Source organism: Talpa occidentalis, unplaced genomic scaffold (genome assembly GCF_014898055.3).
Source record: "Talpa occidentalis isolate TD23 unplaced genomic scaffold, MPIMG_talOcc4v2.1 talOcc4.15, whole genome shotgun sequence".
Taxonomy (NCBI): domain Eukaryota; kingdom Metazoa; phylum Chordata; class Mammalia; order Eulipotyphla; family Talpidae; genus Talpa; species Talpa occidentalis.
Window position 1 is genome coordinate 70,285,920 of NW_023601543.1, and position 26,596 is coordinate 70,312,515.

Below are 26,596 nucleotides of genomic sequence, written 5' to 3' on the forward strand. Positions count from 1 at the left end.
AGGTTTCACTGAAAGGGTGGCATTTCGCCAAAGCCTAAAGGACCTGAGGTCATGAACCATGTGGATAATTAGAAGAAAAATAGTCCAGGAGGGACCTACAAAGTGGAAATACCCTGAGACAGGCAGATGCTTGGCCTATTGGAGGAAACTTAAGGAAACCAGTGTGACAGGAAAAGGGTGAAATGAGAATATGGAATAGTCGACAATGAGTTCAGAGGGACCTTCAAGGTTCCTCTATGGGCTTTCACTTTTACTCTGGGTTGAGTGTCATTACAGGATTTTGTGCAAAGGAGCAGCATGTTGTGACTTATCTGTCTCCCCTAAACACACCACACCCCACCAGTTACAATAAACAAAAGGGAAGTATTGAGATCATACGAAGACTGTTGTAATTCAATCAAGAGATGAGTGTGGATTGAACCAGAATCGGTGAGGTGAAAATGGTAGAAAGTGCTTGCATTCTACTATCCTGGGGACAGTGATGAAAAGGGTTTATAGTGGAGGAACTAGTGAAAGAAAGAGAGGAGTCAAGGAAGACTAAAGAGTTTTAGCCTAAGGGGTACCCATTTAGTGAGGGAAAGCCTTGAAATCAAGACATTTTAGGAAGAAGATCTGGGCCTGTTACATTTGAAATGCCTGTTGTGCATACTGGTGGAAATGGGAAGTAGAGAGGTAGATATACAAATCTTAAGTTCTGGAAAATGGTAGTGACTCGAGGTACAAATTTGGGACTTGTAACAGTAATCACTGAGGACTGTCCTTTATATAGCCTATAAAACTTGCTGTTCCATTCTTAATTCCTTCTCTTCATTCACGTTTGGAGTCCTTTTGTCTGTTGACATCCATGGCCATTAAGACTCCTGGGCTTTCGGGCCTCCCTGGTGGCACAGGCAGTTGAGCATGGCACTGTGAAGCTGTCTGCAGCCTCTGCAGCATGGGTTTGATCCCAGCCAGGGAGCTACCCACATGGCGCAGCAGACCTCTCCTGTCTCACCCGCTGCTCCCCTCAGCAGTGTATTTCAGTCAGTCTGCCTATTCTGTTCCCCACTCTGTCTCTGGTGAATTCTCTCACCCTCCCACATCTCTGGCCTATACCCTGGTTCTTGTATGAATGAATAAATAAATCTTTAAAAAAAAAAAAAAAAGACTCCTGGGTTTTCATCTCTATCTTACATCTTCCTCCTGATCTCCAGAGCAGTACTCAGAGCTACCGACCATACCTCTCCTCTCTGTCTGCATATCCTACAGGCTCCAAAGTGTCTAAGTAGAAGGCATTACTGGTCCTTAAAACAATCCTGCATCTCCTGTCTTTTCAGTGTAACTTAATTACCTAATTTAATTGTCTCTAAAACTGGAAACATAAGAATTGCCTTCATTACCTTTACCTCCCTCTCTCTACTGACACATGTATTAAATTAGCTTCTAAATTCTGCAAATTCTATTTCAAAAATTGGTCTAGAAGCTATCCCCTTTTCCGCATCCCCATTGTTGCCTCGACTTAAAGGCTCTCCATATGATCCCTGGATGGTTGTGACTGCTTTTCCTTGGTGGTGAGTGGGTTTATTTAGGAAAGGGACAGGCATGTGAACTTCATAAATGAGTCTTATGCTTTACTCACAAATATTATCCTTTCTCAGAACCTTCTGGAATTCCTTTTCTGGAGCTACCTGGGAATCTTTTACGATAGCCAGAAGAATGTTGTTATTATTGCATAGCCACACCTTGTGTTTGCTCAATGGTTGTACTCGATAATTGTTGCTGAATTGAATGAAATAACTAATCAGATGTTCAGCACTGAATGGCTTTGGATTATTTCCAAAACTTTAAAGGATGAAGATTTGCTGCTGCCCTTGAAGCTATGCAAAGAATGTTAAGATGTTAGCAGGATGTTTGTTTAAAATACAACCTCTTATTAAGTCAGGGACCGCTTATGTCATATTTGTAGCATGATATAGGCATAAATATTAAAGCTACAAATGACCCAAAAGCTGCCAGCTCAGACTTCTCCATTTAGCACGGTCTATTTTTAATCCCTCTCATACAAAATATACCTTTGAAGACATTTTAAGAACTAAAAAGATTTGGTACATTAAAAAATCCAATCCTTTAGCAACTCCTTTAGGTACACTTCTTTTGGTAGTATGAGGAAGGCTTTTCTTTGGCTTTTCAAGGGGACTATACATGTCATTATAAGGCACTCCTGTCTTTATACTACTGCGACCCTATCTTCCCCACTGATTATGAAGCATGAGGGTTTTCATCATTTTCCAATAGGGTAATATAATACCTGTGATTCGACACCTCGGGGCTCTGGGCCAGGGAGTGTCGTGATCCATAAGGATCTAAAAGGTTCATTGTGCTAACTGCCTGCTTCGTTTTATGTCATCACCTTTAAAGTAATTAGAATGTTTCTAGCTTGCAGGAATTGCAAGCAAAAGGAGACATTTGGAACCATATCATTGGTGATTTACTGGTGTGGAAAATTACCTAGTGATGTAGCCAAGTTGCCATTTTCATTCTAACCCAGTCCTATCGTCAGTCCTAAAGTGAGCCCCAGCAGCACACCCATTACATGCCTAGCTTCTGTACCTGATAGGAAGAAGAAAAGAAAAAGTAAACTAAAAAGGAACAAATAATGTGACTATATTAAGTATAAATCCTGTGCTATATATAAAAAAGCCCTCTACTTCCTCTAATTACAACTTATCCATGAAATGGCTCTAAAATTAAAGAAAATGTATCAGAGTTTCCTAAAGGAAAATTATGGAATGCAAGCAGACCCTTATTTTCTTAATGAATTTAATATTATGGTACCTAAAGTTAAAACAAATGGGAGAAAGATCCCCTTACATGATCTAATTTAATCATTAACGTTAGCTACAGCATCCATTATTACATTACCTTTCAATTATATATATATAGATATTATTTTCATTTTCTTTGTGTCACTCTCATAATCAAAAGACCTCTTTATAATATTCAATAAAATATATGGTTTAGTTATTTTAGAAAGGTATTTTGATAAATGGATATAATCTTCACTTGACTTGTAATGTTATCTGCCCAGTTCTAACCATTATGTAGTTTCCAGACCCATTAGCTTTATTCAGGTTTTCTTTCTATAAGCCATCCATTCAAATGTGTGCCTTATATTAAACAATCAGGGCATAAAACTATTAATGGCTTTTGAAAGATTTATTCTTTTCAATTTCCCCCCAAGGAGGAGGATCATGTAAGCAGTTCTAAGGGATGGTCAACAGCAGCTCTTTTGGCAGCCCCCTCCCCCCAGTTGAGAACCCCGACATCACTCCTGGCTGATTGAAGCCAAGATCCTGGCTCAGTTTCTTTGTCTTGCATGGCACATTTTTATATTCTTGAGCCCAGCAAAACCTGAACTCATTGCCACCACTTCCTGCTGCCCATCCAAGACCCCACAGCCTGTGTCTTGAGCCTTGCATACTAGTTTGTCTTTCTGTGCAATTTCTGACCCACAGAGCTGTTTCTCTTATTTATGAGCCCAGATTGTGCCTTTTTGAGTTTCTATTTTTATATCTACCATTATTCAGTATTTGGAAATGTTTGCTATATTTTTGAAATAATTTCCCCCTAATATAAAGTGAAACTTTTTAAAAAAGATTTAAATAAATACAAGAGCTGGGGTACAGGCCAGAGGTGTGGGGGTGACAGGATTCACCAGAGACAGAGTGGGGAACAGAACAGGCAGATTGACTGAAATGCACTGCTGAGGGGAACAGCGGGCAAGACAGGAGAGGTCTGCTGTGCCATGTGGGTTGCTCCCTGGCTGGCCGGGGATTGAACTCATGCTGCAGAGGCTGCGAATAGCTTCATGGGTTGTGTCTTAACCCCTTGCGCCAACAGGGAGGCCCCTAAAGTAAAACTTTTTCTAGCGAATTGTAACAGTTTCAAAATGAAAAATCACCCTTAACCTTCTTTAGCATTTCCTTCCATAATTTTGTCAATATATATTTTCCCATCTTTATTTACTTATTCCCAATTTATAAACAGCCGTAGGTACTTTTGGGTAGTTTTGTTTTTGCTTTTAAGAATCCCTATTATATTTCTATTAAGAAGATAATTGTAGGTCTTTTAAAGAAAAAAATGTGAGGAAGGAAATACTTCTTGAAGTGTATGGTGGCTTACTAAATAACAGAAACAAAAGCAATACCTTTAGGCCTCCAGCCAATATTTATGCTCTCTGGCCATTCTATCTATCATCAGCATTTACCCAAAGAGGTTAAAACTATTTAAATTAGCTGGGAAATCAATTCCCCCATTCAAAGTAGTAGTTCTAAATTTAGCTTTGCACTTAGTTTCATCTAATTCCTAATTATAATAGTCACTACATCACTCCATGTCTACTCAATGTCTTCATGTCACAGATCATTTAAAGCATACCAACCCAATCTGAGCACCTTTGGAGAATATAAAGTATGCTTGCGTAGAAGTATGGCTACTCATAAAATTCCTGCAGTGTTGTTTTCATCTGTCTTTCAAGAATTTTATATTTAACCACTGAAATTGAGTTAACTACTAAACATCAACTTTATTACATGGTCTGAAAATATTTAAGTGAAACAAGCCCTTCATAAAAATGACCACACACAGTTTTCATCCTGAGACAAATTAGGTGATCGTGAATCCATAATGATTATTAATGATCCTTATGTGGTTTTTGGTAGTGACATGTGATTTATTATTATCTAATCTGGAAGTAGTACTTAAGTTGCCTACTAAAACAAATACTAAAATGACATTCTTTTACTTTAGAGTGCAGCTTTTGACCTCTCCTTAGACAGAATTGGTGTTCTAAACCAAAATCTGGGACTCTGAGGCCTGTACTCCCTTCATTGCTTTTTAATGGATACGTATCAACTCAGAAGGAGGTTTCTGGCAGCTTTTAACAGTAATCTAATCTCAGCTCAGTCCTCTTCAATATTTTCATCAGTGACTTGGATGAAGACATAAATAGCATTCTTATCAAATTTGCCAATGACACAAGTGGGGAGAAATAGCAAATATACTAGACAAGAGAATCAGAAGCCAAAAAGATTTCAACAAATTGGAGTGATAGGCTGAATATTGAAAGATTAAAGTAAATATAAGGTTTGAGTTCAAAAGAAAAGTAAAATAAAACCAAAATCCAACTGACTTAGACTTGGCTCCCTATAAACAGAAAGGAGAAAATTCCCTAAAATGGAGAGTTGTGTGCAGAAGGTTCATTGAAGAGTCTTTCCATGAGATCTATGTGTAAGGATATGAAAGAGATAGGAATGGACAGAGAAAAAAGGTAACCTGCAGTGAATATGAGGCCTAAGCACGTTCTAAAGGGAGGTCTGGAATTTTCAGGACCCTTCAGAGATGTTCTGAATTGAGGCAAGGGGCCTGAACATTTGTACTCCAGTATCAGGCAGTTACTGGTTCTGGATCCTCTGTGGGAGAGAGAAACTATGGAAAAAACAATTACATACATTAGAGGGCAATTTCCTGTGAGAATGGCAGTTGTGAGGTGTAAGCAGCCAGTATCCTCACCAGCTATGTGCTGGCAGAGCATCAATGTGCATAGTACCCCAGTGTTATTCAAACTATGGTCCTTGGATTAGCACCTTTGGCATCACCTATGAACTTTCTAGAAATGCAAATGCATGGATCCAACCCCAGCCTACTAAATGGGGGAATTGGGCCCAGGAAACTTTAAACAGGTTTTCCAGTCTCCCAGTCTTTTTGATGCATTTTAAAATTTGAGAACCCTTGTACTATGCCAGCCAAGAACATTCAGAAAGGGGAGATAACATAGGAGTTTTATTGATAATTAAGTTCTCTCTCTCTCTCTCTCTCTCTCTCTCTCTCTCTCTCTCTCTCTCTCTCTCTCTCTCCCTCCCTCCCCCTCCCTCTCACACACACACACACACACACACAGTCACTCTGCAAGAGCACATTGGAAAAAGAAAGCTAAGGTGGTATTAGACTGGAAAATTCAAGCATGTACTCTAGTCCAAAGGACTTATTTTTCAGCTTAATAGAGAGACAGATTTTATAATAAAGCTGTCTGCAGATGGAACAGACTGCCTCATAAGGTTGTGGTATTCAAAAGCAGGTTGGTTAATGCCTTGGTACAATAATTTCAAACATCAGGTGGTCCTATGACTTTAGGGTCCAGATCCCCTCATACAGTCTTCTTCTACACCAGGTTTTTTCTAGATGGGTTTCTGCCAGAAATTATTCCATTGTATCTGAATAAATGTTAACTCCAGAAAGGGCAAAAAAAAAAAAGCTTAGGTAATATCAGGTTAAGTAAAGGTAAACAAATTTCTGTAGAGTTGCACAGAATTTTTATTATATGTGCTATAAACAAAGTATGTATGTGCGGTATGTGTGCATGTTTGGGGATATATGCATACTTTAGAAAACGTTCACCATGGAGCTAATTTCTCAAGAAGAATATTATGTAACAATATACATATTCATAAGTATACATCTGGTCTATTAATAAATACTCAATAAACATTTGTAAGATATATAGTGTAGTGTCTAGCCCAGACTGCTGCATGCAGATCATTTCGGTGGTAATAAAATGTACCTGAGTAATACTCAGTAGTACTGAGTACCTGAGTAGTACTCTCAAGTACTGTTAGCTGAACTCTTCACATGGGCATCAGCCTGTAATTTTGCCACACTAATCATTCTTTGACTACTTGGACATCCTTTCTGTTATTCCCTTAGGACTATTATCCTCAACTCAGTCAGTTTAGGGACGTTAGTTGGGAATAGGTAGTATGTAGGTAGGTGTGTGGAGGAGGAGGTAGTGGAGGAAGGAGGAAGAGAGAATGAACAAGAGGAGGAGGAAGTGAAAAGAAACAGGACAAGAAGGAAGATGAGGAAGACACTGATGACAGAGAGAAAGAGATTGATTCTCTGGCACAGCGTATTTGATTCCTATTGAATGCTTATTTTTCTGAGACTTTCTGTAATGAGAATGAAGGAGAAATCATTTAGAAATCATAATAGGATACCTTTAGTAAAAGAAGTCGCTATTTTAGCAGATAGCAGTAGACAAGAGAGTCTGTTGTACTTGTTGGCATCTGCTAATAAGTTTTTTTTCTCCCTGAAACAAACTCCATTTGCCCTTCTTAAACTGTATTCTCATCAGCATTTTAATAGCATGGGACTAACTCTTACAGATTTTTTTTTTCTCCTACATAAGACAATAGTCCACAACTGGCTAATCATTATATTTAGCCTTTGAGGTTGCTGGTAGTGATAGGAAAAAAATTATACTGTCAGGTAGACAGTTCTAGAAACCCAGCCAAGCACTTGGTGTATGTGAATCAGCCTCCCCATTCAGCTCATATACAGTGGTCAACGGAACAACCCATCTCATTTGGCAGCAATTCCTGATGGATAGAGCTAGTCTATTCAGGGCCCTTCAACAGAACAATCCAGAGAACCAGAGTTGAAGCTCAAAGTTCTAACAGGATACTTGACTACAAGCCCTTAATTGATAGGGTATTATATACCTTGTTCAGGCAGAGTTACTCTTTCTCTTGTCAAATGACAAACCATTACATAGATAGCTTTACAATTTAAAAATATAACATCTTACACTTATGAGCTAACCTTTTCTAAATCTGTTGTCATCTTCATTATCATTATGAAGTTGTGTATATATATATATATATATACACATATATATGTATATATGTGTATATATATATGTATCATCTCAGAGAAGAACACTGAGTCACAGATTCTGTGACTTTCTCAGGTTAAAAACCCCTGTTTTGGGGCAATTCTGACACAGAAATTCTTATATTGGAAGAAAAAGAGAAAAGCCTTCTTTATTTCCTCTCATTTTTCACATTGCAACATCATTTAAATGATAGTGGTTTCTGTAAGTCTTTGAGAATTTTCTCACTAGGCTGCTTTGATACTTCGTATTTTTCAAATAGTTATTAACTCTTTTCTAACTTTGCCAACATCACTGACGTAAGTGGTTCCAAGTAGGCATCTAAGCAATTATTTGCCATTCTTCCTAGAAAAATAAGTTTCTCTCTGTCTTCTATATTTGGATCCAATGTTTTCTCAAATTTTGCTTTTTAGAATGGGTTTTCTGGTAGAGCTTTACAATTCTAACTTTAAAAAAGTCATATTTCAGTAGTGACTGTTATATATGCACTAGTGCAATCATTATGTAATAAAGGTATCTAAGGTCAAAAACTGATACTTATATACAGTTGCCAGTTTCTAATCAGTTGTTTTGGTAAAAATTAAATGCTCACTATGCCTAGGTACTGGAGATGGTGAATAAGTTCTACCTGAGTATATATTCCACTCACAAAGCAGATAGGCAGTTTTATTAGTTCTGACACCAAGGCTATCCCAATACTTTCATTTTTATCACATCATTTTTTAAATTTTATTTTATATATTTTTACATTTTTCATTTTTGCACAATGTATGCATCTTCATCTTGGTTATATTCCCCATACAATTCCCACCCCCCTTATTTTGACCCTTATCCCTCCTCCCCTTCCCCCCCACCCTGTAGTGTGTCTCTGTTGCTTGTTGATTTTGATTTTTACTTTATTATAATTAGTCTTTTTCCTGGTCCCTTATTTAGGTTTTCTAAATTCCTGCTATGAGTGAGACCATCTGGTCTCACTTCTTTCTGGCTTATTTCACTGAGCATGATCCCTTCCAGCTCCATCCATGTTGCTGCAAACTGCATGTGTTTATCTTTTTGGATTGCTGAGTAATATTCCATTGTGTATATGTACTACATCTTCTTGATCCAGTCATCTATTTCTGGGCATTTGGGTTCAACATCACTTGTAATCAAGGAAATGCAAATCAAAACTACCATGAGTACCATCTTACCAAAGTACCAAAACTACCAAAACTACCATCTTACACCAGTGAGAATGGCACATATTAAAAAAAAAAAAAACTAGCTACAACAAATATTGGCAAGGATGTGGAGAAAAGAACTCTCCTGCGCTGTTGGTGGGACTGCAAACTAGTCCAACCACTATGGAAAGCTGTGTGGAGATTCCTCAGCCTGCTAAAGATGGAGCTTCCATATGATCCAGCAATTCCACACCTAGGTATTGACCCAAAGGGCATAGAATCATTAATTCAAAAGGGCACCTGCACCCCTATGTTTATAGCAGCACTATTTACAATAGCTAAGCTATGGAAACAACCCAAATATCACATCATTTTTTCATGAAGATTTAAATAATTATGTCATACATTTTAAGAGCTTCTTAAAAATATATGCTCCAGGAAAGACATTAGCAGGTAAGGAAATTATGATGTTTATATTTTCAAATGAGAACTCAGATGCATGTGCCTATCAAAACACTTGATTTTTACAGTATATATGATAAACTACTGCTTTATCTATAGAGTGCCATTTTTCCCCCAAGAACTCAAACTACTTAACAATAAACTAATTATTAAACTCAGTCTTGGAGAATCCAATAGTAAAATCTAATAGCACAGTGGTACAAATGTTTTAAAGAAAAAAATAGTTTATATACAATTTGTATTTTTTCTACTGACATTTATCAAGGAAGGAAATTGCCTGAGTATCATTCACACTGGTCTCTACAAGAGGTGTGGGAAGCCATAAACTCCATGTTTGTTGTCGTTATAGCAGGAAAGTGAAAGAGCTAAGCCCAGCTTTAGAAAGTTTCTTGGGAGCCAGTGATTTCCCAAATAATCCCTAAAATATTTTTTAATTAAAATCAACTATTTGATCTATACCAAATGAACAGAACATCAGATCAAAGTTGGAAGCACGGACATGCTGAATGGCATTCATCTTTCCTAGACCTGCCACCTTGTCCTGTGTTAATTAAATTTTCAGAAGGGAGATTCAAGGATATTTCCAAATAAATGTGTTGCTGTTATCCTGTAAACTGGTCTCTCCCCCTTGCTCTGCTTTTGATGTGGTAAGCTTAATTTCTTTGCACTTGACTCAGAGCAAAATAAGGACTGCATAAAAAACAATTTTAGTTCTGTTGTGTGACGAGCAAAAGTAATTCATAAGTATGCTTACATTAACATTAATAGGGAAATGACTACATCATTCAGTAATCTTCTTTGGGGGAGGTTTTGTCAGTATTGTCACTAGCATATGCCAACTAAAGGAGTACAGTTAATCAGCAATTAAGAGATTTATTTAAATAAAACCTAAAGAATATTTTTATTTTGAGAAATCATACCAGCACAAAAATGAGCTGAATGTGCTGTGTCTTGGTTTCCATAACTTAAAGTTAGTAGTGGTCACTCAAAGTACTTCTCATTCAGTTTCCTTATGATTTGGGAGTGCTAGAATTTGGGAAAACACTCTTAGGTAATATGAGAGAGTGTAAAATTAAATCTATGAATTTGTATTACTTAATCTCATTTCTGATTATTTTTGCCAAACTTTATATATACATATTGATATAGATGTAGATATACTTCATAAATTTCATCATATGCAAAACTTCATTATACTGATGCCAGTGGACTGTTTTTTAAAATGTAACTATATGTTTTCGGGATCGTTTTGAAGACTGTTGACTTTACATGAAGATGTTTCAATTTTTCTAAAGTTTAAAAACAACTCTTCAAAGATTTGATTACTCTAACAACAGAAAATATGAACATAGTTTTCTACATCAAAGCAGAGTCTATGGAAATGTGACTTATAATATTCAAACTATTGGCTAATCTTTGAGGGGAAGAACGACCATTTCATTGAGAAAAATCAACATTATCTTTTTCTTCAATAATATATATCATGAAAACTTGGGACAAAATAAACTTAGATGATGTTACATGTAAACGATGAATATTCATCATTTTGACTTCTTTCCTAGAAAATAATTAAAACTTGCATCAGGAACAAGACTAAAAATCAATCCTAAATCCCACGTAAATATAAGTGTGCCATAAGAAAATTAAATATGTCTCCTTTGAAGCTATCCCTCAATCGAGGACATTCATAATGTGATGTCTTAGAAGAAATTTCAGCCTTAGGCTAATAGGGATGTTTGGGAAAAATAAAACTCAAAAAAAGCTTTACCCTTACATCTCTTATTTGTTATTACCCCTGTGCTCCTATCCCCAACTTTGCCTTTTTTCCTTATTCCTTTTCATCTACACCTCAGCCTTCATGGTGTTTCTCCATTAATTTTGGCATTTGCTTCCTATGAGCTCTTGTGCTTTGCTGGCTCTTATATATTGATTTCTGCCCACATATTCCCAGCCAACTCCAGTGGCTACGAAATACCTTGTCTCTCAGCCCCTTCCAGAATCTTCCTCAGTGTTTTTTCCTATTTTTCTAGACTCTTCTTTATCTCATCTATAGAGTTCTCTTCTGTTTCTGTGCTGTTATCCTCTTAGAACATGTTCCATAAGGTCATTGTTCTACAAGAAAATCTTCAGGGTGGCTATCTGGATTACCACCATAAGTGGAGTTGCTATTGTTTATTTTTTCCATAGTGTATGCAAACTGCCTTGATCTGGATAGAAATGTATTGGAATTGAGGAAATAAAATGCATAAAAATTTCCTTGATTAGTTTTCCTAGAAATATAGAAATGATTGTGACCCAGATATGCCAAACAACATGATCATGGTGCTCTCAAATTAGCATCTTATTGGATATTCATTCTCTGGACCCCAATATCTTTTCACTTTTCATTTTCAAATGAGATATGTACCTATACATTGATTGCACATTATTTTTCATGTGTTTTTTTCATAAAAAGACAGGCCTTTCTGAAAGCTCTCATTTGGAAAATAATTTTTAGCCAGAGTTATGATATGTGTTTATTTCCTTTTGCTAAACCAAACTCTAGCTATCTTAAATTTTGTGTATTTCAAAGAATAATAACAAAGCAGTTTATCCTTTTTCATTTCTGTCAAAACAGGTTTCCCAGAGCTAGGTGAACTTAAAATAAAATCGTTATTGTATAAGTTAGAAAGTTGATTAGCTCCTTCCATCCTGTTCATTGCCTTTTCACCACAGCAAAATTGTAAATGTAAACTTATTCCCTAGAAGATGAGCTGGGCTGCAATTTTCAGCTAATTGGGAGAAACAGCCCTGAGTCGAGCACTGTCAGGCTGATTTGAGTCTTAAGATATGATGATGATTATTGTGTCAAATGTAATCAAGAATGTGGGCTCTGAACTGACTTCAAGGGCTGGCTGTTTTTAATTCAGGTTCGTATATGAAGTAGACCTCTGGCTCATCGGTAGTCACAGCTGGCTGTGAAAGGGAGCAATTTTTAAAATGTGATTTCATTCTCTATGGAGCTCTAAGGATAAAGGACTGGATGCCTGGGGGGGGGTGGGAAATATCATCTTTCTCTCCTGAAAAAAAAAGTCGGTATAATATCTTTCTTCTTGATATTTCCCTGTAACTCTTTATCAGTGGTTTCAACCTCTCAGATCCAATGCCACTCCCTTCTTTTCTTACAACAAATATTTTGTGACACCTTCTTTACTATCATAAACCAAATTTTGTCCATAATATTCCCTACCTCTGGACAGTTTTTTAAATGATGCCTTGACTTTAATTTTAAAGAGATGAATAATTTATAATAAAATAATATTGATTTCAGGATTCAGTTATTCCATTAAGATCCCACTAGAACACCAATGAAGTGTTAGATGATTAACCTGTGACTGCAGTGTCACTAACTGCAGTGTGATCCCAGTACTGTGTGGGAATTCAAATACTTTGCGTAATATTGGTCATTCATAGTGATTTTCAAAAATGCTGAGCAGCTCTTAGCAAAATACTCAATACAAGGTAAAGTTTTCCTTGGATTTTCATGGCAGTTAGTTGCATTTCTGAACAATTTGGTGTGCATTAAAATGTTGCCAATAACATTTGATGTTTAAATGTAAAATTGTGTTCAGTTCTTTGTTTGGGTGTGTATAAAAGGGGTTTCTACCTCTGTGAATATTCAGTGGGACATTCTAGAGAACTATGTGACTTGGGGCAGTTCGTTGTATGGGAAGTCTACCATCTCCAGCTCCTCCTGGTGATTGCCAGTTTCACTCTTGAATCATTGTGTTAGTCAAACATACTCAGTTTCCAGAAGCCTCTGTTTTGTGATCGATATAATTAGCTTAAATACTGTTCCAGTTAAAAACTTACCTGTGAATTATTAAAATAAACAATACTTTCTAAGAACCTAACCTTTTTCTTGGTTAGGTTATTTTTACAAGATTGAAATGAGCAAATATAATACAGGCTAGATTGTCTAGAAAAGTCTTTAAAAATTCCATGATTATCACTCCAGTTATCATTTATCTCTACTATCTGTATTGAATGCCATTGTCTCTACAGAAACAACGATGAGATCCCTCCTGTAGCTATATTAATTGCCCTCTAACTAGATGTTGACCAGTGTGGTTAAATTCTGTGTAAACCCCACAGGCATTATTATTGTAACTACTTAAAACATTGAACATGAAAATGCTACTTCCATCGATGCTATTAGAGAAATATAAACATATTTCTTGAGATTAACCAGGTAATTTAGTAAAACAAATACAGAGATGACACATATATACAAAGATAAATAAAACCTGTATTAACTATGTTTGAGGTAAAAATTAACTTTTTACACTTAAGATTTTTTAGACTGGTAGGTAAACAAAACAGAGCAGTCTTACTTGCATTTCATCGTGGAATCTGACAAGGTCTTTGATTATTGTGAATAAGTTGGTGAAATACTGACTAGATGCAAGGTAAGTTGGATGGTTTAGAAACAATTTCATGCTTTTACACAAAGAATGTAGATTAATAGATCAGTCTTGAATGATGAAGGAAAATCTCTGGTGCTACACCATGGTGTTCTGTTCTTATCCCTGACATATGGGATGTTTTTGACAGTACATGAGTAGAGTTATAGACAGAATGATTTTTAAGCTTCTTTCAATAAATGCTCTCTCTGGACCAGGATCACCCTTAAGGACAATTTGAAATTTTTTCCAAAGTATTGGATTGATTTTAATAGAATTTATTGTTAATGTCTGCTGGTTTTTCAATGCACCTTAAAAATACATTGATTCAACATTCTGTGCAGCAGTGCACTTTAAAAATTCAAAAGAAAGTATTGTTTCCATGTAAGAGTAACAGAAATTCCATCATTCACAACTAAATACAATGTGTTATCCAGTAAAATAGTCTACCAGTTCACATTCACTGCTAGTACTAAATCTGATGGATGATACAAGCTCCAAAGATTTAATATCTCCACTTCTGCAAAGCAAAACACAATTTGGTCACAGAGTTGTTCATTCTCATATTTAACCATGTTAGTTATAGCTGAATAATAGTCCATTACATATTCAATTTTCTGTAACAAGTAAAGATGATATCTATAAGTTATTACGAGGTTAAACCAAAATAATATATGTGAAAACACTATAAACCTTGAAATTCTATACAAATAAAATTATTTTTCAATAAATTCACATTAAGAAATAATTTTGATTTGTAAGTTTTTAACAGCCAGAGACCAACTTTCTCATTTTCAGAACCTGCTTCTGGTTCATAGTAAGTGTATTGATTCTAATTTAATTTATTGGGTATATTTAATGCCAGGAACTGCAGAATGAATTTCTGCCCTAGAGGAATTTACAGTAAGTTGATGATAATGAATGCTGTTGCTGCTGCTGCTGATGATGATGAAGAAGAACAACCAGATTACAGATATTTTGTAATTAATGCATTCATAAGTCAGAGGAATCTTGAATGTCACGAGCAGCCCTCTGGTTCATTCCTTTAGTGTTGTCGTTTTAATTGAAAAAGTAAATTTTTAGCTTATGAGTATTCTTCATAAATTTCAGTTGATCTTATAAAAGGCCATCAATGCTTTTCCAGCCATTTAGTTTTATTTTTTTAAATATGTATTTATGCATACAAGAACTGGGGTACAGGCCAGAGGTGTGGGGGCAGTGAGAGGATTCACCAGAGACAGATTGGGGAACAGAACAGGTGTATTGACTGAAATACACTGCTGAGGGGAGCAGGGAGCGAGTCAGGAGAGGTCTGCTGTACCATGTGGTTCACCTCCCTGGCTGGGGATCGAACTCGTACTGCAGCAGCTGTGGATAGCTTCATGGTGAGACTTAAACCCTTGCACCACCAGGGAGGCCCATCTAGTTGTTTTAAATGCATTTTCTGCCCTTAGTAAAAGTAAAAAAGCAAGAAACTTTGAATCTTTATTTTGATCATAAGTTAATTAGCTCAAGATATCTGTAATCCTACAAATCTTGTAAATCATATCTGATGCATTAAAAGTGGTTCCAAATTAAAAGGACACTTCTTTCAAGTCTACAAGACTTAGTCACTTTCAGATATAATTTATTTATGTATTCTACTATAAAATCTCTAGGTTAGAAATGTGTAAAGTGATTTTCTTGTTAGATTTTTTTAATATAAAATATCTCCCAAAAGATATAGTAATTTCTGTATCACGGACAAGCATTTGTTAAGATGCCTTTATGAGAAGACAACAGTTAGCTACTATAACATTCAACTAGTTTATAAGAATAAACATATTTTGTTACTGACTGTAATACACTTTTTAAATAAAATCCTCAAGCCTTCCTCAAGTCCAAAGTGCAGTATTCATTCTAATAGCTCCCCTAAATGACAACTGAAGATTGTAAGCAAAAGAATAATATTTTTTGTTCTCACACATGTACATACAATAAGCCTAATTCATTTAGCGATAGAAAACAGAGCTTTTAGGGCCTTCCTGATGATGCAAGGGGTTAAGACACAGCGCTTTAAGGCTATCCACAGCCTCTGTGACAGGATTTCCATCCCTGGCCAGCCAGGGAGCTACCCACATGCACAGCAGACCTCTCCTGTCTCGCCCACTGCTCCCCTCAGCAGTGTATTTCAATCTGCTTGTTCTATTCCCCACTCTGTCTCTGGTGAATCCTCTCACCCCCCACAACTCAGGCCTGTACCCCAGTTCTTGTATACATAAAAATCTTTAAAAAAAATAGAAAAAGAAAACAGCCTTTAATAATGGTAATGTATAGTAATATCCATTGTATTTGCCTCAAAGAGTGATAGCCTGGTCTACCTTGAGAGGTCCTGTCTAACAATTGACTAAATTTGGTGTTTCAAGTATTGCTACTTATTTTGGAAACCTCCCCAGCCTCCCAGAAAATTGAGTTTCTCATCTATAAAATGTTGATGATAATAACTATTCATAATATTTTGTACATTTCTTTCATTAGCTTATTTTTCTCAGAGATGTAAGACACAAACACAAATCAAACAAAATGAGTAATGCAAAGAATATTAAGATAGTACCTTTTTTATTGCTGTTTCCTAATATTTTCTCTTCGGAAATGTCCCGTTGGTTCAAGGTAAAGTCCATGATTGTGGCAGTTTCCCTAATTATGTATGTGGCATATCTCTATTTTAAAAAATGTTTATAGTGTAAAAATGTGATTGAAATAGAATGCATATTTTAAAATTCCTCCATGATAGATAATGTCTATACTCTCACTTTCTAAAGGTTAAAATCTAGGTAATATTTTTTTTTTTTTACTGGAATGTCTCTATCATTGAAAGATGTCCAAGCAGATAACTTTAAAGTTGCAGTTTATCTTTAGAGGACTAATCTACTTTCTGTGTGAGTGTGCTGCTTCTGCACATGTTAAAAAGTCATCCAGTGTTGTTTGGGGTGACGAAAGATGGGAATGAGTTCTCTGAGAACTAATCAGCAATACTTTGGGAACATTTAGGTCATGGTTTCCAATTAACTCTGGAGAGTTTGAGTAATTTAGTACCAGACCTCAGGAGAGAGAGGATGAAAATCTCGTTAATTCATGTCGGTGAATTGCAAACCAGCAAATTTGCGTTGAAAATGGATTTTTTTGTTTTGAAGCAAAGACCGGCTTGACTTTCTGCCATAGTTCAGATGGGCCAATATCTTTACATGTGTGTGTTTCCTTGTGTGTAGGTTTTTATTTGTTTCAATCACCTGCTTATGGTGAAGTAAGAAATAGTTAAATTTGTGATTCAAAATCAAGGCCAGGATTCAGTGGCATAACCTTCCCTGTATTCTTTTTTATACTACAGTGAATATATCAGAGAGGAGTGGACACCAACATCTATTCTCAGGGTTAGAAAAACTTTTCTAGGATGCAAGTCTTGGGTTGTAATCCCAGCTCTGCCGCTGACTTGTCTGCAACCTTGGGGAAGTCATTATGGTTCTCTCAGAATCAATCTCCAGCAGCAATATGAAACTAGAGATTGCCTCTGCTATATATCTCAAAGGTTTCTTATTTTTATGAAAATCAATTCAATTAGGCAAACTTTTATTGCTCATCCATCACTATATATGGAGATAAAGCCCAGATAGATTTTCTCCATTTTCTTTAGGAAGGAAAAGGCAAAAAAAAAAAAAAGCTTAATGACAGATTTATCACTTGTTAGGCAAATTGAGAGAGAAGTTCATGAATACACTGTGATGTGTGTTACACTGGAGCCACTGGTAGAGAATCCAGATAAATTATAAACGTGGTTACACTGCCACTGTAGTTAAAGGTTTACTGTGTTTACTCCTTCACCAGACTTGGTATGTTAAAGTCCAGAGTTCAAGTTCACATCTTATTTTCTTTTCTGTCACCATCACCAATGTCAGAGTGCAAAGCAAATAATCCCATGCCCTTCTGGGTTCTTCTGGTTGACAAATAATCAAATAAGCATCAGAGAGATTGATAAGATGAAAAGGTATAATGAAGTGTAGTGATAACATGTATACCTCCTTTATATATGGGAGAGGCCCAGAATAACTGAGAAATTCACTTACATGACTTCAGATGTCTTTTTTTTTAATCTTTTTTTAAAAATATTTTACTTATTTATTTATTTATTGTTTATACAAGCACTGGGTACAGTCAGAAGCACGGGAGGGTGAGAGAATTCACCAGAGCCAGAGCAGAGAGCAGAACAGGCAGACTGACAAAGTACACTGCTGAGGGGGGCAGCGGGTGGCAGGAGAGGTCTGCACGCCACAGATGTCATTTTGAATAGCTTAGATAAGGGATGATGGGGACGAAGGGCAGAATTCCATTAGGATCATTACTGAGCAAAGCAAAGATATTTCTGCTTTCTCATTTGTAAAGAGATAATGGAATTAGGTCTTCCTGGAATAGACCCTTACTAAGAGAAGCGTTCGGCTATAATTATTAAAAGCAGCCTCTACTCAGCCTTCAGAGTACCTCCCAGGATGTAAACTTCTTATCAATTATATGATTTGAGGTAGCAGATTTTGCTTTCCTTCACCAAACTTAGATCTTGGCACATTATACATATGGAATAGATGTTGGATAACTTAATGAATGTGATATCAGTAGGCATTTTAAAATAAGAATGCAATTCTGAAATAAAGATAATCAGTATAGGGGTTCAAGCCACTGGAGGGAATGAGAGAGAGAGAGAGAGAGAGAGAGAGTCCTAATAGTAGCTTCCCAGTAAAACTCACCACATTATCCATCCCCTTATGACCTCATGAGCAAACAGGGTCAGCCAAACAGGTCAGCCCAAAGCAGGGCTGCTGAGACCCAAAAGCTTACCACAAGTCTAAGTACCTTCTGGCAGGAAGCCACAAGGCAGGGGCTAAACAGGTCCCAAGAGCTGGGACAGGAAGAGAGAGAAAACTCAAAATCAAAGTACAAATCAGGATAATGGCTGCCATTGTCTCTGGCAGGACAGCTTCCCCATGCATCTCTCTCCCACGCTTCCAAGTGTCTCTACATGTTTCTCCCCCCGCTTGTCTCTTCCAAGTCCCTTCTAAGCAGTACCAGAGAGCAAGTCAAGCCTGCTTGCCTTCCAAGTTAGACAGCTTCACCTGGCCAATCAGGTTCCCCGCCCCTACCCAAGAGATCCCAGCTCAGGAAGTTTAGTTCCTGGCATGCTGGGATTTGAAGTCCAAGGCACCAGCACTAGTGTGGGCAGCGGAAATGGTGCATCTTCTTCGTCGAGGTGTATCTGCAACAAAATGATGAGAGAAGAACTGAATGAGAGAATGTTTTAAAACATGTAAAGAGCTCTTTAGGTGTTAGCTTTTAAAAAATTAGTTTCTGTGCTGTATCTTAGAGCCGTCATCTCTCACCCCTGTGAAATGTTAGAAGGATAGAGTATGTGTCTCACTTTACAGGTTGATAACGAAGGAGAAAAGAGAAACATCCTCTTATTGCCACAACCCAGAGGTAGTCAAATTTCTAGAAAGGTGTTGCCACCAAGTGGAAAAAAATCCATAGTCTTATTAGAGTTGTCACTAGGAAAGGAACTAATGGGATGCTAGCCCAGGTTTAGAGTCATGCTTCTCTTCAGTGCAAAGCACTAATAGAACTACTAGCGATTAAAAGGAATCCTTTCTAGAAACTGCTATATAGGTGTCAGTTAAGAAAAAAGATAATAGGGCCTCCCTGGTGGCACAAGGGTTAAGACGCAGCCTTTGAAGCTGTCCGCAGCCTCTGCAGCACGAGTTCGATCCCCGGCCGGCCAGAGAGAAACCCACATGGCACAGCAGACCTCTCCTGACTCACCCGCTGCTCCCCTCAGCAGTGTCTTTCAGTAGATCTGCCTGTTCTACTCCCCACTCTGTCACTGGTGAATTCTCTCACACCCCCACACCTCTGACCTATACCCCAGTTCTTGTATGCATAATAAATAAATCTTGAAAAAAATGATAACTGCCCCTTTAAAATGATAGCTTTTACACTTCAAAACTCAAAATGTAATTTATATACTAGAAAACCAATAAGGACTGTTACATTTACAGAGAATTTGAACTTCAGGTTAACTCGATTCTGTGAGTAATGCTTGATGTTGTTACAAACTTTCTGATCCTAGGTCCACTTACTGCTAAGGTACTCAATCTCTCTGATCTATATCTAACAAACAAAAAATGTCCTGTAATCCTCCCCTTGAAAATATCAGAGGAAATGATAGTGGATAAGATGGAAATATACCAGGAATCAAAGAGTCAGAATATTTTATTTGCTTACTCCATGACAATACCAGGGCACAGTAGGAAGAGTTACTTAGCAGAAGATTGAGTGCTGTGAATCACCCCAATTTGTCACACCTACGGAAACACCTGGACAAAATAACCTTCTATTATCAGATTGAGCATTTTTGTTTCCTAAAAATATTCAATGTGTTTATTTCTGTTTGAATATATATACAGCCCTACAGTACTGTGTGTTTGTAAAGGATTGTTCATCCATGTATCTATCAGTGGGATGTTGTTTCTACATTAATTAAGTTCATCAGCCTTGCCTTGGAAAATCATGAGTCCCTTCCTTTTCACTTTTATATGCATACAGGTGATCCATAAGAGATTAGTAATATTCAACTTCATAGGAAATTTGGAGTTTAAGGAATTTATTTAGAGATACCATGAGGGGTGTGTTTGTGTAGTTACAGGTCAGAGTATTCTTTATCTGATTGCCTCATTGATAATCCATTCTTAAAAACAAATTGGAGATACTGGAGAGATGCTCTCTCTGATTGTCTCCCTGGATGCAGAGTGTCTGTAGATAAGCACCCCCTTGGGCAGGTACAGGGTGTACTATGCTTTATAGCTCCAGCACTTTGCCCCTTCAGCAGTTTCTTGCTTCTTACTCATGATAATGCAACTCTGAGATGTCTGTCGATCTCCACTAGGGCAACCAAAGGTGTAATAGCTCTTCAGGCTCAATTGCTGAGTATGGAATCCTCCATCCTGTCCCCCTTTGAGACCACAATCTGTGCAATAGTGTGATATTTCTCCACAGGCATTCCTTAGGCAATGATTTTCTTTAAATCTGTGGTTCCTAGGCAGAAGCTCTCTCATCAGGTCTGAGTCTGGCCAACTGCTGCCACAGTTGCAAACAAGCAGGTCTTTGGTGCAGCAAAGAAGAAAAAATATTTTAAACAACAGGTTGGAACGGGTTGGAGGGAAAGAAACAGAAGGAGACAGAGAGAGAGAGAAGGTCCAGTTACCTATTGATAGTGCAAAGTTGTAGGTGCGGGGTTGGAAAATGGGGCTTGGGAGGGGGAAAGATCCTCTCCCCAGCCTGCTGGCTGGGTCTCTGCTTTCCACAGCAGCTCTGATGAAAAAAAAAAAAAATGAGCAAACCCTCCTGCATTGCTTCCTTTTAAAGACTCACAAAAATGGCCACTCAGCTCTTCTCCCTTCCTACAGCCCTCACTTGGGTCAGCAGGGGCGGCGCTCAGACTAGGGCATTGAACACTCCTCATCCTCTGTGGCTTGGGTGGCAGCTGGAAATCAGGGGGCAGAGTTTCACCCTTCCCCTGCACTGGGCCACTCCAGCAATTTAGTGTGATAGTTCAGCAAGTCAGGTCCCCCAGAAGGTAGATGCTGAGAAATTGATTATCATGCGGGAATTTTATTGGAGAGTGGTCTCAGCATTAACACCTGTGAAGAGAAGCCTGCAAAGGAAGCATGCAAGGGCAGGAGATGCCAGGTTTCTATGCATTTGCAACCATATCAGTCAGCCCTTCTTCCTCCCCTGGAGGAGCGCTGAATTCTCACACTGGGGTAGCCTCTCAGAATTGTCCTGAGTTAGAGCAAAGGCTTTTATAGCTAAGACATTTACTGCTCATTGGCTGTAGCCTGCCTCCTACAGCTTTCCCCAGAACTGGGGCAAAACATATTTCAATCCTGAAGAAGGGCCTGAACAGCCTAGCACAGCATCCTTTACACCAGTAGTTCTCAAAGTTTGGTTTCTAGCAGCAGTTATTGTCAAATTTCTGCATCTACCAGGACCTAGAAGGCCTATTAAAACACAGGTTGTTGAACTCCACACTCGGTGTTTCTGATTTAGGAGGTCTATGGTGAGGCTTGAGAGTCTGCATTCTAATAAGTTCCCGGATGAAGGTGATACTGCTGGTCCATGGATCATACTTTGAGAACCACTGTACCACTCAGCCAATATTTACACACTGAGAATGGTATATAGTGCCCATATGAATAGAATGAAAACCTTTGAAGTCACCATACCATTCCCTATGCCATCAAATTCTCAGCAAGTTTTGTATACTATAAAGATGGAATATCTGATTATCTTATTTAAAAATTCCTTAACCAATACCAGTGTGTAGGGGCAGAAATAAACTCTCCCTGAACCCTCAGGGTTCTTCAAGGTTAGTTGAGCAATCGAATTAACGTCAGCGAGATTAATAGGAGAGAGGAACAATTTTAGTTAAATATGTATGGAGAATGCACATGGATGTGGATTCTAAAGCCAATGGCACAAAATAAGATTATCCATCTATCTGTGTTTCTATCTATCTGCTAGGCTAAGGAATGAGATGGGGGTAGGATTGGGACTTCAGGAGAGAGGATGACTCACACAAGGCAAGGGAAGGGTAACTCATGATGAAGATCAGATGTTCTTAACATTTAGGGTGGCTTCTCTGGTAGAAAGGTTATTTCTGATAAAAATCTGTTTTTGGGAAATCCAAATTTCATTCTTCTAAGTAATTAAGGGAGCGGTAAAAGATTCTCATGAGCCCCCAGGGCCTCAGTTGATTTCAGCTCAAAATAATCCACATGCTAAAGTGGATTCTTCGGGTAACCTAGCTGAACATCTGGGGCAGGCCTATCCTTCAAGTAGATTCTATTTGTAAGGCATTATTATTCTTTCTAACATCTGGTCATTGCTGCTTTTTAAGTTCAGCCAGATTTTCTCCAGGATCTATAATTTGATAATCTGAACAGAGGAATTTCAACAATAATCCATGTTGAAGATCTTTAATTTTATTCTAAACCAAATTTTTATTTATGATTCTCATTATTTCTAAACTTTATCATATAAACCAGTTAAAGCCATATGGTTACAGAAATTAGAAATGAGATCCATTAGAGCTCTTCTGAATGCACAAATATGAAATACAAGTACCCTTGAATCATTTCTTGTCTAGACTTGGCACAATTAAAATTAAGGAATTCAGTGTACATTTATTGATCTCGGGAGAGAGGATGTAGCCTTAAAACTCTCACACAAGCATGAAACAACCATTTCACCTCTGATCAAAGAGTGCTGCAAAGGAGCTCATTCGAAGAGGTTTTCTGCTGTTGCACTCATTGAATTTTTTTTAATTTATTTTCCAAATTAGAAAATATTCAACCTGATGTTGTCGATATTTCAGACCACGAGGGTATCATTTAGTAAAATGGTGCCTTACTGCCCTGAAAGAGATTCTGTTCCTCCCTAAGGGCCTAATTTACAAAGCAGCAAACTCACTGGTAGGATTTGGCTAGAAATCTCATTGTCTCAATAGAATGCTTTCATCTGAATTATGTGCATTGCATTTTACAAATAACTCCTGGAAAGTTATTTACTAGTGACTTTCTCTAGAAGCAAAGGGTAAGTGGTGTTTCTAGTTTAAGGACAGGGCTGCTAAGAGGCATCAAGTACAGCTCATCATGAGGATGAAGCTGATAATAAAATGCACAATATCTAATTCTCAAGCTTCACTCTGTCATGGGAGGGTTTTGAGTTGTCCTTTTATTTAGTGTAAAGTTGCAGTCTGTTAGAAAATATGTCAATGTCTAATCCTGCATTTTTCTCCAGAAATGTGATGGCTTATTTCTAGCCCCAAACTTGGGATAGAGCTGGAGTAAGACTTAGTGATTTTTTAAAAAAAAATTATTTATTTATACAAGCACTGGGTACAGTCAGAAGTACGTGAGGGTAAGAGAATTCACCAGAGCAGGGAACAGAACAGGCAGACTGACAAAATACACTGCTGAGGGGAGCATTGGGCGCGGCAGGAGAGGTCTGTGTGCCATGTGGCACCCTCACCGGTGGCCGGGGATCAAACCAGCATTGCAGAGGCTACGGGCAGCTTCACAGCCCTGCACTGTGCCACCAGGGGAGGCCCAGTCTTAGTGATTTCTAGCATGCTAGCCTATCTAGAAATAGTAGTTTGAACTGGATAAAATTGTTACTTTTATAGGTCAAAAACAGGCAAATGTCAGCAGTTACTCAATGCTTTAGCCCGTTTGTCACCTGCCAGTTTGTAGCATTAACATTCTCAGTGCTGTTGTAATGGCTCTGAATTTTGAAATCATAGTAAATGAAAGGAAAAGTAAGTCAAGAAAGATTTTGAAGTTTCTGCCTGCATTGATAGTATGTCTGAAAATGAGATAAGCAGGGAGTCAGCTGTCCAGGTTAGCCTTGAACTACGCAGGGTTTAACTTATTTGCCCAACCAGAACACTGAGCCACCTTGCAGCTGTGCAGTATTAAAGTTTATTTAGGAGTTGATAAATAGCTTAGTGCAATGCTTCCTTTTTTCCAATAGCTGCCTCCTCATAAACGTATTCTACCCTTCACCAGTTAATGCAGACAGAAGATTTTTATCCAGTATGAGCGCCGAAACTATACTATAGAAGACTGTATGCTCAGCAAAACCAAACCCATGATGAATAAACAGCTCTTCCGGGGGCGTTGCTGCCGCTGGCTCGGCAGGAGTTGTTTATTGCCTGGTTTGCACATCCCATGATAATGTTGCTGCTGAAATAAATTGCAGTTTTGCATAATTATTGACAATCACATCTTAACAAGCAGTGTGTATCATATTCAAGTGTTCAATTTTTTAAAATCCATTTTTAGCTTATGTTTAATCCCAGAAAGTGTTTGTGTAGTAATAAAAGGCAAATATGATATTTAAATAGAGTACTAATTTCCTCATTGCAGACAGAATTTACCTGAATCTTTTTTTAGATGGGACTGTTACTGCCTAAGGCAATTTTCCCTCCCAAGCTATTATTATGTAGATGCGTAGATGTTTGCTATGGGCAAATGTGTGTATCCACAATATATGCATGTATATTTATACGTATACACTCACATTTATAGATATATATTCAGGGAAAATATTCTTTTTTTATGTTTTTCTGTTGTTAGAAAATTTGGTTCACCCCTAAAAAAAGATTAGAAGAATAAGAGTAGAATGAGGACAGAGGAAAGTTAGCATTCTTGAGTAACTATAATGTGTAACTACATAAAGTGTGAGGGACTCAACTTTATACAATTACTGTATTTCCATTCTCCACACAATAGATATTGCAGATGAGAGACTGCAAAATCAGATGAAGAAACTTGCCAACTTGCCAAATCGCCCAGTTGATAGAGAACATTCTATTTGAACCCAGATCTGTCTGGTTTTTAGGCTTCTATTTGTCCATTACTCATGAAAATTTTCTTTTGGAAAGTATTCTCACTTATATGACCATCCGGTGATGAAGTATGAGGCCAGCCCACTAGAACACAGTGGTGTTACGCAAATGATGTTTTACCCTATAGTTTCTATGAAATATGTTCTTTTTCTACTTGTTAGTCTTTCTGCTCTCCTTCATCCTCCAGTCCCCTGCTTTTTTCCCTCTCATCGTTCAACTTCCTATTCCAAGTTTGTCTTTTCCCAACTCTTCTGTTGACCTGTCTAATCGGGTGACATCCAAGATGAGCGTGACCTGGGGATTTTAGGGTTTCACCTACAAAGATTAGCTTAAACTTTTGCAGCATATTAAAATAAGCTTTCAAAATTAACCAGCAAAGCTAGAAAGTTCAAAAAGATGTTTTTTGAAAACTGAAAGTTACTACCTGAACTTTCAATAGTCCAAAATTATACATGCACAAAGGGTATTCTAATCATTGCTGCTTTTAAGAGGAACTTTAGCAGCACCTCACCCCTTAGTAGGTATATTCCAATTTAGTCCTTTTATCCTTCTGTTTTTCATGGGGTTCACTGGGTACACCATTTTAATGATGGAGGACAATTACATCTGGATATCCATTCTTTTGCAGAGTGAGTGAGCGAGAAGCTGCTTTGGAGGAAACTCACAGATTACTGCAACAGTTTCCCCTGGAACTGGAAAAGTTTCTTGCCTGGCTTACAGAAGCTGAAACAACTGCCAATGTCCTGCAGAATGCCACCCATAAAGAGAGGCTTCTAGAAGATTCCAAAGGAGTACGAGAGTTGATGAAACAATGGCAGGTAAGTCAAGAGTTCCCACTCTAGCACTCTCCTAAATCCAAGTAAACAATTCTCAGCATTTGTACCTATAATTGATGGGCTAGGAAGAAAACTCATAAGTGGTTTTTAAGACCACTGATGTGTAAGCATTTGAGCAAGGAGGAGGAAGACAGAGGGAGAAGGAAGTCATTTATTATTTCATGTAACAACCCAATCTTCTAAAGAGTACATGTTTATGTCCAGGAAGAACTTGCACATAAAACCAGACCTTTGGTCAAGGAGAAACTTTGCTCAAAGACCTAAGTTAGGGATTGGTTTATTAAATTGAAAAAGTTGCCATTTTTGAGTGTTTATTTAATATCTTACAGGGAAAGCATCTGTATGAATTGCCTGTTTTATTTAGCGTTGCTAACTGAATCAGTTTCCCTTCATTACTTTCAAATACGTTTTGAAATGTTAATCTGGCATTTTGTAGCTTTCTTCCTAACATGATCAGTGAAAATAAAAAGGAGATGGCTAAATTTGTCATAGTTAATGATCAT

The 26,596-nt window shown here is 37.6% G+C and overlaps 1 protein-coding gene across 1 annotated transcript in view; it reads left to right on the forward strand.

Annotated features, from left to right (window-relative positions):
* The window catches only part of DMD (dystrophin), a 1,988,221-nt gene that overhangs the window by 1,482,476 nt on the left and 479,149 nt on the right, over positions 1 to 26,596 (forward strand). The window contains 1 exon segment of the mRNA XM_054695791.1: positions 25,886 to 26,075. Within this exon segment, the coding sequence (XP_054551766.1) occupies positions 25,886 to 26,075 (190 nt within the window).